The 16,992-nt window shown below is 51.3% G+C and overlaps 1 protein-coding gene across 1 annotated transcript in view; it reads right to left on the bottom strand.

Moving 5' to 3' along the window:
* Positions 1-13,061: 13,061 nt before the first annotated feature.
* The window catches only part of B4galt5 (beta-1,4-galactosyltransferase 5), a 50,710-nt gene continuing 46,779 nt past the window's right edge, over positions 13,062-16,992 (bottom strand). The window contains exons 8-9 of the mRNA XM_055596115.1: positions 16,439-16,540; positions 13,062-15,915 (exon numbers count right to left, since the gene is read on the bottom strand). Coding sequence (XP_055452090.1) covers positions 15,768-15,915; positions 16,439-16,540 — 250 coding nt within the window. The 3' untranslated portion in view covers positions 13,062-15,767. The remainder of the gene's footprint in view (positions 15,916-16,438; positions 16,541-16,992) is intronic.

The following is a 16,992-nucleotide window of genomic DNA, read 5'->3' as shown; positions in this document are numbered from 1 at the left end:
GCCTCCGTGTGTCTATCCAGTCCCGTATTGCATCCTTCGAGTCCTGTCTGCACCCCATCATGACACTGGAACCCGCTGGCTGGGGAGGAAAATACCGCAGCCTGAGGCCAGCCGCTCATCCACCCAAATTCCACCTGTAACTTTTTGTCTCCTTTTCCATAACCAACCACAGCCACAGCCCCATGAAGACACCCTGGGGCGTGTGCCATCGTCCTGCAACCACACGGTGGGTGGGTGGCTTTGCGGCTGAGCCCACGGGTGACAAAGAAGAATGTGGTGGCTGAGGAGGGAGAGGCAGGGAAATGACTCAGACAGACCCAGCATCTTCTTATCGGAGCGATGAAGAAACAGTGGCTCGAAGGGACCGCCTCGCCAAGGGCAGGGACCAATGCTGACAGGGCTGGGAGCCTCAGGGAGGGTGAGAGGGTGGACAGCCTTGGATGGGTGGTGAGGCTTTGAGCAGGCCAGGCAGGGCAGTGGGTAGCCCCCAGCCGAGCCCCCGGGGCAGAACAAGATTAGTTATAGCAGCTAGCATGCCATAACTGCTCACAGGGCTGCTCATAACACACAGGGCTGCTCCCCCTGCCCTGTGTGTCTTCCCAGCTTCAGCATCACAGAAGACAGGCTCCAGCCCAGGTTTCCTCATGGCTGAAAAATGTTCTGGCTCAAAGGATTTGAGCATCGGGCCTCAGAAAGGAAACAGAATGGAAGGGCTGGCTCTTCAGCCTCGGGCCGGACTCCGGCCCACAGAGTTCAGGGAACAGGAGGACTCCAAACACTTGAGCTCACTGTAGCAACCAGATAGAACCTGGGCCTGGGGACCAAGAATAAAGAAGAAAACAAAGTGAGATATGAAGAAACAGGCCAGCTAGATGGCAAAGCAGTGAAGGGGCTGCCAAGCCTGATGACTTGAGTTCGACTCCTAGCACTCAGGGTAGAAGGAGAGGACCCGTTCTTCAGATTTCCCTGGATGTCCAGGACTTGCTTATGTAGACCAAGCTGGCCTTGAACTCTCAGAGATCCACCTGCCTCTGCCTCCTGAGCACTGGGATTATTGAAATTTAAGGGGTATGCCTCCACACCAAGCTAGATTTTTCTTAAAACTAACAACAAAACAACAACAACAAAAAAAACCCCATACTTTTTAAAAAAACATTCCTGATCCACCAACACATGAGGTGCCCTTAAAAAATTCTTACATTTTATTTATTCATTTAGTGTGTGCACGCCTGCAGATCACAGCACGCTTGTGGAGATCCAAAAACAACCTTTGAAGAGTCGATTCTTTCTTTCCGCCATGTCAGTCCTCAGCCTTGGTGACACCGGCCTTTACCTGCTGAGCCGTCTCACCAGCCCTCTTATAACTTTGATTTGTTTCTAATTAAGAGTCTTCCAAGGGCCTGGGCATGTGGCTCACGCTAAAGTGAAGATGGGCAGATGAGCGTGCAGGACCTCGAGCTCCAACCCCAGAACAGAAGACCCCACCTCACGATCAAAAAGACACGGTGGTGGATGAGCCCCGGGAAATTTCCCTTCCACTCACTCACACGGAACCTGGATGGGTGTCCCAGAACCCCAAGGCATCTAGGCAGGAAAGCCTCCCAGCAGGAACTCTCCTCTGCACCCTGGCCATTTGCTCAGCCTCTGGACTCCACAATGATCCTATATGGCTCCCCTCACTTTATCCCACAAAAATCTGTCAAGTGGGTGCAGGGGCTGTGATGGGTTGTGGGGTGTAATGGCAGCTCGCTTGTTCTGGGGGGAATGATCCCTCAGCGTTCCCATGTCTCCCTTTCCCCTCTTTAACCCCAGCACTGGGGAGGCAGAGGCAGGCAGATCTCTGAGTGTGAGGCTAGCCTGGTCTACAGAATGCGTTCTAGGGCAGCTGGGGCTACAAAGAGAGACCCTGTCTCGGAAAGCAAAACCAAACCCAAAAGTCCCCTTCTCTGCTGCTGCTTTCCAACCATATATCCATTGGTGCACTGGGTCAAGTCACAGTTTCGGGGCGCTCTCTCTGGAACGGCTGACCCGGGTCCTCTTCAGGATGATTCTGAGTCCAAGTGGTAGAGAATTGATTGGGTGGGTCGTCGCCTTTTGAGGCCACAGACACCATTCGGGACCCGTATATCCGTGTCCTGAACACACTCGGTGGAGGACACTTCATTCTCCTGCCACAGAAACCATCCCTCAGCTTCAGGAAATTCCAGAGCTGGCCCTGTGCCTTGTCCTACTAGGAGTGGATGGCAGACGGGCCTGTAATTTCAGCCCTTCCTCGTCCCTAAAATTACTGCCCATGGGAAATGGGGTTTCAAGCCCTGCCCAGGAAAGAGTTGGTGGGACAGGGAACGGTTTGCCATACAAAGCAAACAGAAATAGAAAAAAAAAAAAGAGAGAGAGAGAGAAAGAAAGAAAGAAAAAGAAAGAAAGAGGAAGAAAGAAAGAAAGAAAGAAAGAAAGAAAGAAAGAAAGAAAGAAAGAAAGAAAGAAAGCCTCCTCACAGACATTCAGGCTCTGGAGGCCTGGCTGAGCACCAGCTGTGGATCCTGCCCCGAGAGGTCTCTATCTGGGCCTGTGCACGCCTTCAATCCCAGCACTTTGTGAGTTCGAGGCCATCCTGGTCATACAGAATGAATTACAGGACAGCAAAGGCTATGTAGAGAGACCTGGTCTCAAATATATATAGGTCCCTGTCTTGAAAGAAATGCAGGGCGCTACCCCAGGATTCCCCATCCCACCCAGAGCTGCACAAGGATCTGGTGGACATCAGGTCTGGAGGCCACAGACAAACCAAGAAGACATAGCCTGTGGCCACCTGAGGCCAGAGGGAGTTTCTGGGTCACAGCAGCCAGGGAGCCTTCGTCTGGGTGTTGTTTTATCTGGACTCATCGCAGCTGCTCGGAGCCTGCTTAGGACACAGCTTATCACTGGGTGGTGCCCTGGGCTCCCCGGGCCATCTCTGGCTGGGCTCTGTCATGGCACTGCCCAGCTGCTAGGCCTGCAGAAATGTTCTCCAATTCTCAGGGCATTCAATTTCATCCTTGCCCCGCGAAGACGGTCGTCTAGGGCCACAATTAAGCTCTGCGGCGCCCTCTCTTGGTCACAGTTGGAACATCTCTTCTTAGGGAGCCAGGCACACTCACCTTCCCTGTCGGATGCAGCACCGATGTTTAAGACAGTCGCACTCTAGGGCCTGCCTCCAGGTCCCTGCCACGCAGTGGTGGGACAATGCTGACTCTGGCTAGTGTCCAGCCGTGTTTACCACCTTTGACTAGCAGGGAGGGCCGTGGGTCATCTTTTACAGTGAAGGCTACAGTGAGCAATATTTGTGGGGAGAAGTGAGAGCTCTGTGAAAAAAGAAGTCCCTCCCCAGGCCAGGTGACCCTGGGGTGAGACAAGGAGAATGTCACTGGAGGTAGAGAGATGCTCCCTCTGGGCTGCAGATCCCTGCTGCCATGGAGGAACCCCAGGCTCCACTCGCCCCCTGCTGGCCACCATGCAGAATGCCAGTCTGTGACGGGGCCCCTCTGAGAGCTTGGCAGCACCCCTCAGCACTTAATGAGCGCCTACTGTGTTCACAGGAGGAGCAACCAGGCTGAACACAGCTCTCCCCTGCAGGGATTAGAGGCAGAGAAGGAGAAGGCAGGGCATGATGATGGAAGTAAGATACTGACCTTATTGAGCACCTAGTGTTGGTCTTGACAGTCAGAACCACAGTCCTGAGGCCAGGTCAACCACGTGTGACATGTATGAAAGCCCTTGGAGGCAAGAAGAAGGCATTGGGTCCCCTGGAACTTCTGCACTCAGGTCCTCTGAAACGGCAGTAAGGTCTCTTAACCACCTCTTCAGCGGCGACGGGGACTACACTTATATCGAGCTCAGAGAGGTCACCTGTAGGGGGTGGGGTGTAAGAGAGGGTTCTGCCCCCTCACACCGAGGCACGGAGACTGCACATTCATCTACCCACCTACAGGACAAACCTTTGCAGGGCTCCTGCAATGTGGCAGGCACTGTTCTGGGTGCTGCCTGAGGAGACATTGTGGTGACACCAGGGACAGCAGTGTCCCCCCGGGAAACGCTCACAAAGAGGAGATGTGTGAGGGCAGGGGACGTGAGGGAGTGTGCAGCGTGTGGTGATCCTGCTGCATAGCAAGGCAGAGACCAGGGTGAGGCAGGCGTGGCACACATGGCGATCCCAGCACACATGAGGCAGAGGCAGGAGAGCCAAGTGCTCAAAGCCAGCCTCGGTCACACAGGGAATTAGAGGCGTCCCAGGGTGCTGAGATGCATCTGAGACAGAACGGGGGCGGGGAGGAGGAGGCTGGGGAGACGGCTCAGGCAGCAAAGCACCTAGCACCTAAACACAGAGGCCTGAGCTTCATTCCCGGCACATGTAAAAGAGGGAGCACCACAAGAGGCTCCCAGGAGCGCGCTGGCCATCCAGGCTAACCTAACCCGAGCTTTAGGGCCCCGGTGAAAAGCTTTGTCTCAAAACAAGGTTAAGTTGGTGAGATAGCTCAGCACTTAAAAGTGCTTGCCGTGTTGACCTGCCGGTTGCGTGTGGACCCCAGAACCCATGTGAAAAGGCAGGACATGTTGTTGGGTCCCAGGGCGCCTACAGTGGAGAGCTGGGAGGCAGAGACAGAAGGATAACGCAGAAGCCTGTGGGCCAGCTGGCGTGGAGCTGAAGAAGCATGCAGCAGGCCTGAGTCAACAGACCACGGCTGCTAGTCTAATATCCTGCCGCGAATGGCAGAGCCCATGAACTCTCAAAACGCTGACAGCTGCCTTCTTGGGCCCTTTGGGCTGCAGCAATGCCTACTGCAGCCACCAGGTGGCGCCATCCCCAAATGCAGGACTGGCCTCAGCTCAGCCTGGGCAAACTTGTGTTTGAAGGCTCAAGGCGGGTGGAAGGGTGGGCTCCGCCATTCGAGGGAGGATGTTTGAGCAGCCATGGTCTGTTAATTCAGGCCCGTGGGGTGTCTCTTTCCTCATACTGTAACTGTATCCTGACATTGCTGAGAAAAAAAATGATGCCTCAGAAGAGCCGGGTGCCGTGCTGGGGTACACAACTTTAATTGCAGAGCCCTGTAAGTTCAAGGCCATCCTGATCTACATAGCAAGTTCCAGGCCAAACAGAGCCACATACAGAGAGCCTATTTATTGTCTTTAAATGTTCTCATAGAGGCGAGTGGCTGCCAGGTGCATGCCCCACTTCATTTGTTCATTCATTTGTTCATTCAGCCCAAGCCTGGACTGGGGTCTGCAGGACTGAGCAGCAGGGCGTATCGCTGCCCCCGTGGGGTTCTCATACAGAGGACTCACCACAGGCAAGAGTCTCAGGCAGACAGAGCAGGCCCCAGATGCCCGCCGCAGCCACTCAGCAAGGCTTCACCGAGAGTCCAATGGGCATGTGCCAGCTTCTATTTTGCCCATATCCTACCCTGCACTGGGCACCCTCGGGGTTCGCTGCACTGCCTGTAGGAGCTCCACCCCATCACCTTTCCCAGCTCTGAGCCAGACACTCCAGCCTCCTTGTAGCCCCGGGTAGGTGCTGGCACAGGAGCTGCCTCAGGACCTTTGCTCTTGCTGTTCCACTAGATACTTCCCCCAAAGGTCCGATTCCTATCCTGAAATGACCTCTCCCCAGCACCTGACGGTTCCCCCAAGTGTGTCTCACCTGTGTGGTAATTCCTTCTCACCATCCTCCCCTACTGAGTTAGCTGCTCAGAGATCCTGGGGGAAACTGAGGACAGGTCTTTCTTGGCAGAGGGAATGGCAAATGCGAGATTCCTGCCTAGTTGGGCTGCTGTGAGGAGACTGGCTCACAGGCTACACACAACTATAGGTCGAAAGCCTTGAGTAGTCAGCAACCAAACAATCTGACCACAGAAGCCTGTGACAAGCAGCCGGAAGAGCCCGAGGGACACCAGCTGACAGCAGCTCCCTGCCTCAGCCAGCAGGGTGGCTGGTGGGAAAGAGAAAAGGTGAGGACTCTCAGAGCATCAGGGTTTCCCAGAGTTGAGGAGGACAGCCAGGGTCTTGGTCGCCCGGACACCAAAGGCAGCTGGGAGGCGGTGGGAGCCACGTCGCGCTGGCTGAATAGTCTGAGCTACGCCATATATCCCCTTGAGCTCAGCGGCACCCCCCTAACATGAGAATGGACTAGTCCTTCCTGGGGGGAATGGTGCCCCGGCCTGAGGGGTCATCTGCAGAGGCCAGGTGTGGTATTCGCTGTGATGGTCGGCTCTGATGGACTGCTGTAGCGTCACTGTGATGGTCAGCCATGGTGGCCATGTGGTGGTCAGCTGCAGTGTCAGCTGGAGTGGTCACTTAGTCAGCGGTAGCAGTCAGCTGACGTGGTCACTATTGTGGTCACTATGGATGTAAAGCAGATGGTCATTGTGACGGTCAGTCACACGCCCACTATGGTGGCCACTTGTAATGTCACTGGGGCGGTGAGCATCAGTGACTAGGGACATCCATAGCCACCACCGTGACCACTTAAAATTGACCACCCGTGACCATTATAAATGACCACCACAGTAGACACAACAGGACACCTCAAAAAAAAAAAGAGAGAGAGAATCTGCTTTGACTCCCACAGGTCGATAGAATAAACAGCAAACTCCTCTGGAGGACATTCAATACTTTCTGAACTGTCCCCACACCAGGTAGGTACTCACCCCTGGAAGATAAGTCATTCACACACAGAAGGGGCCATAGGCAGTGAGATGGCCACGTGGGTGTCTGTTTGCTTTTCATTGTCTATCACTGACCAAAAGCAGATGGAAGGAAAAAGTCTATTTCACTTCGCATCTCACAGTCCGTCCTCATGTGAGGGGAGGAGCTCAAGCAGGAAGCTGGAGGCAGAAACTCAGGTAGAGGCCATGGAGCACCCTGAGAATGGCTTGTTCCTAAGGCTCGCTCAGTCAGCTGACTTCTACCAGCCGGGACCACCTGCTCACGGTGGGCTGGGCCCTCCCACACCAATCATTAAGCAAGAAAATGAGGCAGGGATGTGGTGTGGCACGCCTTTAATCCCAACATTCAGAAGGCAGAGGAAGGTGGATCTCTGTGAGTTCTGAGTTTAAGGCCAGCCTGGTCTACAAAGCAAGTTACAGGATGGCCAGGGCTACACAGAGAAAGCCTGTCTCAAAAAAAAAAAAAAAAAAAAAAAAAAAAAAAAAAAAAAAAAAAAAAATCAAAAGACAAAAAGAAAATGCCACACAGGCTAATCTGTCAGAGGCATTTTCTCAATCAAGTTTCCTCCCCTCAGGGCTGGAGAGATGGCTCAGTGGTTAAGAGTACTGTCTGCTCTTCCAAAGGACCCGGGTTCAATTCCCAGTGCCCACATGGCAGCTCACAACTGTCCGTAATGCCGATTCCAAGGAATCTGACACCTTCACACTAACGCACATAAAATAAAATAAAAAAGTTTCCTCCATTCAAGTAACTATAGCTTGTGTCAGCTTGACATAAAAATTAACTAACGTAGTGGGTAAAAAACACCAAGCCTGATGACGTGAAGAAGAGAACCAACTCACATAAGGTCAGGTAGCCAGCCACTGGCCTCCCAGCATTATCATGACTTGCTTTATCTTCACCTGACCCGGCATTTGACCCCTGCTCAGCCACAGTGATGACTGATTGCTGTGTGTGTGTGTGTGTGTGTGGAGAGAGAGAGAGAGAGAGAGAGAGAGAGAGAGAGAGGGAATACTGAACGTGAGTGGATAAGGGAGTAGGTGAGAAATTCATGTCTGTGAACTGAGTGCCAGGCACATCTCTGATGAAGGCAGGAATGCAGGTCAGGGATAGTGCCTGGCACTCCTGTCACATTTGTCATTGCCACTGCTCAGAGGAGGGTGCAATGGTGACAGGGAAGTCAGAAGCCCTCCTGCCCCTCCCCACACACCCCGGCCGGTGGGGTGTGTTTGCCACAGAGTGGTCTGAGTGAATCTTAGGGCCACACCAGGCATCAGTTTGCGGGAGGTTTGGACCTCTGCCCTGGTGCCGGGCTGTCATTCCGATCTCTACATCCGGGGCCTGCTACAGTTGGAGAACTTTGTGAGCAGTGAGCTGTTTTTGTTCAGTTGGTTGGTTTTGTTTTGAGACAGGGTTTCTTTGTGTATCCCTAGCTGTCCTGAACTTGCTTTGTAGATTAGGTTGGCCTTGATCCGCCTACCTCTGCCTCCAAATACTAAGATCAAAGGCATGATCCACCAGAGCCCCGGCCTAAATGTTTTCAAATAAGCATTTGAAAAGACATTACTTGTCTTACAGCTTGGACACGGTACCTCACACGGTCAGCTTCGGGAAGGATTTGTTTTCCCAATCTTTGGGTATAGTCAGGAAGAAAGGAACAGTGGTGCTCCACTCAGGACCCAGCCTGTTGCAGGATATTTGATCCCATTGTGCACTCCAAAACTGAACTGTAAAACCCTGCTTCTTGTTTGGTGTGGTTGAGCCCTATCACATACCTTTAATCCAAGAACTTTCTGTTTATTGTAAACAGGTGATTATGGTATGGCTCAGTCCTAGTACACACCTTTAATCCAAGAGCTCTCTGTATACCAGATTTAATAGTTAACCCTAGGTCAAGAGGTGGAGCAAGAACCAGCTGACAGGTATTAAAGAATAGGAGGGACTTTGAGTTGAGGGTACTTAAGAAAACATGGAGAAGTTGAAAGGGCTTTATAGCTTAAGCTCCAGCTTTTCACCTAGGCTTCAGCAATTCAGCTCCTTGGCTTTTGGGGCTTTTTTAAAAAATTTTTGTTTCTCTGGGTTTTTTTTGGCCTTTTCCACCTGGGCTGTCAGCTGAGCTAGTGAGCCTTTTGGGTTTTTTCCATCAGGACCTGAGCTGAGAAGGAAGGTCAGCTGGTTACTTTCTCTGCCTCTCTGAGCTAGCAGGTTTTCACCCCAGCATCTGGCTCTTGAGTCGTCACTGGAGTGGTTGGGATTCTCATTTTTTATTCATAAAAACACCAGCCTAATAGACAGTGCAGCTCACAGGCAGGCAGGGTCTTCCCTCCCTCAACTAACCCAACCTAGAAGCTCACTCACAACATGCTTTCCATGGTGATCCTGCCACTTGGGAGTCTCCTGATGACTTACTCCTAACTGTATGAGAGTATCTGGTGCAACTGGCTTGAAGATTCAGTGCGCCTGTGGCACTGAATTTTCCCGCTAAGCCGCCCTGCATTGCTTTGCCTGTGAGAACCCATTTCCCGTCTGTAGGGCATGCTAAGGGAACAGTAAGTCTCTATAGAAAGGACCATTTAGTCAAAGGCAGGGAACACAGGCTTGTCTAGAGGCCAGCCCAAAACTCACAGTCTTACTGAGGCTGTATGTTTACCCAAGGCGGCTTGGGAGTTACTAAAGTTATAACAAGCAAGAGGAACAAAGGCTCCTACCACATACAGCCTGAGCTTCATGATGTCACCAGGTCCTGAGACTGCTGGCTCCCTCATGCCCTGACCCCTGAACCCTGCAGAACGGACCAGTGAGATCTTCCAATGACCTCTAGAACTATAAGCCAGCCAATTAAATGAGTTAAGAGTTTCTTAAGAGTTGTCATGGAAGCCGGGTGTGGTGGAGGCAGAAGCGAGTCCAGGGCAGCCAGAGCTACAAAGAGAAACCCCGGCTCAAAAAAACAAAACAACAACAAGAGTTGTCATGGTCACGGTGTGTCTTCACAGCAATAAAAATGAACAGAACGCTAGTAGGGACAGTTCATTCATTTATCTCCCACATCATTCAGCATCTCCTGTCAGGCCCCGCTCTTAGACAGCAGTAAGGAACAGTGACCTTTCCCCGAGGAGCTACCACAGATGGGAGAACACACATCAGTAAGCCTGACAACAAACAAAACAGCAACTATCATCGGCACAACACTGACACAAAGACAGGATGAGGAGCTTTGGTTTGGTTTGGTTTGATTTTTTGAGATGGTCTCACTACGTAGCTATGAGGATCAGAAACTGGAGGAAGGAGAGTGTCAATGGAGCCCACGAAGAATCCCGGAATCAGACTCCAGAGACCAGACTTAAAGGTGCAGATCTAACTTTATTGTGCATAAGCCTTTATATGACTGAAGGGCTAATCAGACAATCCCATGCCTGCCTCAAGCACCAGTAACAATCAATCAGGTTGGTGTGACTATAAGGAAATTCGGGGGATGGGGGGACAAGGTCACTTTACGAGGCTTCTGTGAGGGGGGAAGCAGTCACCGCCCTAGCCTCAGATCATTCTGAGACTTCACTAGCATGCTCGGAGTCCCTAGTAGGTCAACGCTGTGTGCAGTGGATCAGGACCTTTTGGGGAGTCTGGTTCTCTGTGGGCCTCCAAAAGGTTTACCTCAACATTCCCCACCTGTAGCCCCAACTGGCCAGGAACTGGAAGTGTAAACCAAGCTGGCTGTGAACTCATACCGAGATCCTCCTTCCTCTGCCTCGTGAGTGCTATGTTACCACTAGACCCAGCCCAGGATGAGTTATTGACTGGCAATCCAGGAGGAGACAAAGGCTCCTCCCTTCACTGTGACACCCCAATTGAAAACAACAAATGCTGTTTGTGTGTAAATGGAAAAAAACAAAAAATAAGAGAATATTATTGCTCCCAGATATGGAGGGAAAGGTTTATTGTAAATAAAAGGGAGAGCGTAGCCAGAGGGAGAGACATCTGAAGGAGTTCAGAGAACTTGGCAGGGCCAGGCCATGTGAGGAGGAGGGGGATGGGGAGAGCCAGGAGACCAGATCAAGAGGCCAAAGGGCAAAAAGGGTCACATAGCCAAAATGGCTGGGTTATTTAGGAATCAGAGAAGCTGGGGAAGAGAAAGCCCAGCCCGGCCCCTGGCTGGATTAGTTTAAGGTAGAGGTACCAGGAGGACCCAGTATCAGGTAGGGACTGAAGGATGCTGGGAGAACCTGAGTATACTTTGATATGTTAGTAGGCATCTTAGCAGTCTGTTTGGGTTTGAGACCTATTAGAGAAGCAGAATGGAGAGGAGAGACAGAGCATTCACAGGGTTCTCAGGAGAGGTGACACTCAGCCCTACAGAAGGCAGCTGTAAAATCACAAGGTAATGGACCAATCGTGGGGCTTTCACAAGTCATAAGTTTATTCCTCATACGCACAAATATGTAGGGAAACTATTAAAGGGGGATTCACAACCCCCGCCCCCAAACATATACTCATTTAGTGCTTTTAGAATAAGTCACTTCTAGGCTCTGCCTGGAAAAGCTTTTAAGAGCCCACACAAAAAGCAGCACGCCCAGGGCAACGCGCTGCAGCTCACTTTCTGACCTCGGGGCATTCTTGGCTTCCATTTCCCTAAAGCAATTGGCTCCCAAGTCATTTCAAGTCCAGTGACATTTGTGGCTGGCACTCAAGGGCTGAGGCTGCAGAAGGCCCGATAGTGCAGCTCCACCCACGGCCCCACTCTCAGGCCCACAGGAGACTCGGGTCTAAGTGGGAAATAGAAATGATACACTTCTCCAGAGAAGGGAGGGATATAGACAACTCCACAGCATGCTCTGCACAAATAAGACACCCATCCCCCCCCCCAGCGTATTTCTCATTGCAAGACATTCCCAGGTGGAAGCCAGTCTACCAGAAGTGGTGGAAATGGAGCCTGTCACAGGATGTCATGTCTATCAGGAAGATGAACCCCCTCCCACTGGTGCTGAGACCTTCCCTGCTGCATCCAGCTGGCTCATCAGGGCCAGCTCTCCTCATCTTCCTGCCACCTCCCTTGGAGCACAGTACCTGGGCTATCCACTACCAGCTGGCCGTTTTCCACAACTGCACTCTCAATGACCGACCTTCCCTCTCCTGTGCCCCTGCAGCCACACCTTGTCAGGGTTACACCACAGATCTACACTTCCTGTTGACAGCCCGTGAGCCCCGACCACATCCATGCACCTTGTTCTCTATGACAACCCCTGCCCCGTGACTCCTCTAGGTACTCCTGGCCCACTACTCCACTCCTACACCCTCACTCATCCGAGGAACTAACTGATCCACCAGGCCTGGATGATGGCTCCTTCCCTAATGCCCTCACCAGGGCATACAGCTGCCCACCAGCTGTTTTTGCTTGGTGGTCTCCAACCAGAAAGTGCAAGTGAGGAAGCTGTCGGCTCTCCGGCCCTGGGCAAGCCCTGGCTTTCTACCCTCGCCTCCTGCCTCATCACACCTGTACCACCCTGACGTCTTTGTTTCTCTCCAAATCCTCACCTGGTGACATCCCCAGAAACCGCTGTGGAATCCCACCAAATACAACCCTGCCTGCCAAATACCCTGACTCTGTCATGCTCAGAATGTGCCCAGTGTCCTTCCCTGTGCCACAGGTCCTGCCCAGTTGCTGCTGTTGCTGTGGACATGCCCTTTATCTCACCCAGCTCTCTAACTCCACCTCACAAGGCTTCCATCTCGACCAAGAAATTATCAGCCAGCAAGCAGCCTTCTTTCCCAGAAAACGCTAGACTGAGTGGCTTTCCAGCACACACGCAGCTTGCTTAGAGGTCTCTTATTTTACCTATCTTGTTTCCCGGTGTTGGGGCTCAGGGCTGTATCCTCTACAGCAAAGAATAGAAACTACTGGGGGATGGGGTAAGGGGGGAGGGAGGCTGGAGAGATAGATAGCTCAGCAGTTAACACTGACTTTTCTTGCAAAGGACCAGGGTTCAATTTCCACCACCCACAGGTGGCTCATGACCACCTACAACTCCAGTTCCAGGTGAGCCAACACTTTCTTCTGATATCTGTGGGCACCAAACAGAACAAGTTTGTGGCCAGCCTGGGCTACAGGGGACTGGAAAGCAAGACAAAAACACACATACACTGAGGATGGCAAACCCTCAATTCTAACTATCTGTGATTACAATCTGTAAGCAGAATAAGGTAGAATGCAACCCAGGACTACCCACAGATAATGTTCTAGAAGCAATCCAATTAAGGCTCACTATCCCTCCAATTCACTGGTGTCCCCTGTGTGTGGTATTCTAAAGAGGAGGAGGGAACCTTCCTGAAAGTCAATTAGACAAAGAGAGACAACAAAGTTTGGTTATTGAATATGTATTTTTTTTTACTGAAAAAATCATTCATAAATTAACATACAAAAATGTACAAACACATGAATGAATAATGTAATGACAAAGGACTATTTCTGTGAAAAGTGTTTTTTTTTTTAAAACATCTTTAGATTTCAGTGCAAAAATGTACCCCTGGCACCTTTTAAAACAAAGAGCAAGCTCAAAACAAACGAAAGTAGTGATGGAGTAAGCTGGCTGCGTTCAATGCCTTGTCAGTGGCGTGGGCACAGTCAGCACATGCGCCGCTGCGCCTCTCCTGTCCTCTGAGAAGGGGAAGTGCTGACAAGAGTCCCTGTTTTAGCAAAAATGAAAGTTTTACAAATGTCCCTTCGCCCAAAGAAACCCTGTATGAAGAGGGACCTTCCACACACACGGCAGCCAAGGGCAGGTCGGTTTAAGGGTCACTGTCTGTAGCATTGAAAATTTCAGCTGCCAAAATGCACCAAGGTCACACTCGCTTCTCACTGTCATTTCTTTGCGCATTCCCAGACCTCGTGTGGCCTGGTGGTATGGTTTGACTGTGACGCTTCCCACTCAGTGTGTGACTTGGTGGACAATGATTGACAGTGCCCACTAATGGTCCACACTAAAAACAAACTTGGACATGATTGCAAAAGAATATAAGCGACCCTACTTTGAGCATAAAAAGACCTTTTCTTTTGTCCCCAAATCGGCATTTTCTTTCTTAAATCAAGTATCAGCCTTTGGCTCAAAACAGTTACCCTGTGGCAAGTGTGAAAACGCAGAGCTTCGAGCAGAACACATGCCACATGCACCATCACCCTCCCTGGAAGCCCTCCAAAGGACGCCATGGCTCTACCATGAAAGCAGCTCCTGGCCTTCGGTGTGGAAACAGAATGAGGGAGCAAGGGCTGGGCCCACAGCTCAGTGACAGAGCACTTGCCTAGCTGAAGCCATGGGTTTCACTCCCAGCACTGTAAAACTGACAAGAGAAGGGCAGAAGGTGGAGACCAGGACAGACACAATCTTTATTGCTGTGTGTACCGTAAGACAAAGGCAAGTCAATGCAGCCATGCAGCTCCTTGCCCAGTGCAAACAGATGCCGTGGCTCACCAGCGCTCTCAAGGGCAGGGACCTGCTCTCTCATACGAGCGGGAAGCACTCTGCAATGCCATCTGTTCCCTAGATACCACTCTATTCTACAAAAAGAACAAAAACGAGGAAAAAAAAAAAAACAACACAAGGCCTGGCCAATCACTCCCACAGTCTGTGGGGATCATCTGTCCTCAGAACCAACTGTGTGATGCAAAACCCCAACCCCACATATCTACACACCCACACCCACCCATGTAAACCATGAACATCGAGGGCGCTGAAGGCAAAAGCAGAAGTTGGAGGCCGGAAGAAAGCACTCCTCACCACACACAGATCCCTGCATTAGGGACAGAGGGCTGCTGCAGGGGCAGACAGGAAGCAGGGGCAATCTGCTGGGCTTCCTGTCAAAGCTCTGGTGAGATGTCTCCTGGACCCCGGCTGACAAACCCCAGTGCCACTTGCTCCCTGGCTGAGCCTTTCCCAATCAACTGCTTCTTCCCAGAAACCAAAAAGGGAAACAGAAATCACAGAAGCCATCTGGTCATACGGGCACAGCTCTGAGAAACTGTGGCCAAGTTCCAAAGAAAAAAGGGGCAAGTCACCCAGCAGCCACTCTGTGTGTGAGACACTGAAGTACAAAAAAAGTCCAGAGAGTTGTAGCACGCTACACAGCACAGGCTGGCCTGGGGCTTGCTGTGTAGCTCACACTGGCCTCAAACCTTCTGTTCCCCAGTCCCTGCCACTCTGGAGTGGCAAGCCTGAGCCCTGCCTCTTCCAGCCCCACACATCCCAGCTCTGAGGGGTCTGCAAGAGGAGAGAACTGTACCCTAACAGCGGTTCTGGTTCCGGCTCCTCCGCTGTTGAAAACCCTATAGAGGGAGGAGGAGAAAGGATGTGGGGCCGTAGTGACAGGAGGTTCTTTGTTATGCCCTGCATCCACTTCCTTCCCAGCTGACAGGGATTTGGGAGATGACACTCAATTGCGTGGGAACTGAGTCATGTTTTTCACCCAAGGTGATCTAATATATGAAGCCCTCACTTTGAAGTGGAGCCAGCTATAAAATTAAACTTTAAAAAGGCATTTTACATGGCTTATTTACAATTACACTTCTTCAAGAAGTGACTGTTATGTGTCTATCACCCCAGGTCCCTCCCCTCTACCCTCAATACCCCCCCCTCCAAAAAAAAAAACCTGAACTAAACTAAATGAAAACCAAAGAGAACACCAGAGATGCAGAGAACCGTGTGGCGGTCCATCTGCTTCAAGCCATGGTGGCCTCTGGGCTCGGCCATCCATTTATCCAAGGGGCACCTAGCTTGGCCCTGGAATTCTAGAGGTTGCAGCTGAGACAGGACCTGGGTTGGGACGGAAGAGAGCAGCAGGGCAGACATCTGTCTTGTAGAATAGAAGCCAGTGCTGATGACAGGTGTCCCCAAGCCTCCTGTCCCCGTTGGGCCCTACAGCGAAGGCCTTTGTGCGTGTGCTCTGTGACAGTTTTCTGGAACCCTATGGTCCTGCGCTCCACTCTCTTTCTGTTCTCCTCCTGTGTTGACCCCCAGGATGGCGCGTCACAGCCCTTCCAAGGGGGCGGTGGGTAGGCGAATGCGGCTCCTCCCCGCATCTCAGTACTCAGTCACCTGAGCCAGCTCGGGTGTCAAGTTGACAGTTATGTTTTTATACAAGGCGTCATATGTGATATTTGCACAGTAGTTCAGGTTGTTGAGGCCATCCAGCCCTTGCCGCTCCTTTGACTTCCTCAGCAGAGCATACCTGGGAAGCGGAAGATGGAGAGGGGCTTAGAGCCAGCATCCCAGCTTCACACGGCCAGGGCAGCTGCCTGTGCCATCCTTACAGGAGCTATCTAATGCCTCTAAGGCCCAAGAAAATGGAGGCTCCAGAGACTAGCCCAGAGATTACAAACAGGAGAGGACAAAAAGGAGCCAGGCCTAGAGCCCTGCCACTCCCTTAGGGTTAGCAGAAGGTGAACTGTGGGAGAGACCCAGGTATCTGAATCTCACCAATGGTCACCCAAAATGCCTACCCTTGGTTAATCAGAACAGATTCAGACCTATGCCATACAGCCACACAGCTGGGGCACAGGGGTGGTATAGCCAGTGATCCCAGCACTTAGGGGTCAAGGGCAGGAAGATGGGGAGCCACAGGCCAGGCTGGCTAAACAGACATGCCGCCTGAGATGACAAAAGCAACAGAATAGGCTGAGGAAGCTGAGGGAGGAGAGTAGTGAAAGCTGCTCTGAGAAAAGTTGTATAAGAAACCAGTAAATAGTACCAACCTTCCAAGAAATTGGACCTCCCCTCGATGGTGGTGAGGAATGGACTTGTATTTCCCTGTGTCCCCTTCCGGCCGGCTCACAGAATAGCCTGCATTTTGTACTCTGTCCAAAACCAAAGGGACAACAGTAAGATACTGTAGACCCAGATTAGTAACATTCCAAGATGCCTTATGGCAACAATGTCCAAGCATCTTCTCACTCATCTAACCGATATGATACTTACTTTGGCCAGGTAACATTTCTTGTGTGTGTGTGCGCGCGAGAGTGTACGTGTGCATATGCAAGCACTCACGCTGTGAAGAACAGAAGACAACCTTGCATGACATTCCTCAGGCACCACGTAATTTCTTTTTGAGACAAGGTCCCTCACTGGCCTAGAGCTCACCCCATAAGCGAGGCTGTGTCTGGACAGCCCAGAAGATCTGCAGTCTCCACTTCCCACTGCTGCTAAGACCAGCAACTTCTTTTATTTATTTATTTATTTATTTATTTATTTATTTATTTATTTATCTATCTATCTATCTATCTATCTATCTATCTATCTATCTATCTAT

Source organism: Psammomys obesus, unplaced genomic scaffold (assembly GCF_907164565.1).
Source record: "Psammomys obesus unplaced genomic scaffold, mPsaObe1.curated_primary_1811, whole genome shotgun sequence".
NCBI lineage: Eukaryota > Metazoa > Chordata > Mammalia > Rodentia > Muridae > Psammomys > Psammomys obesus.
This window is presented reverse-complemented; position numbering and strand designations above follow the sequence as displayed.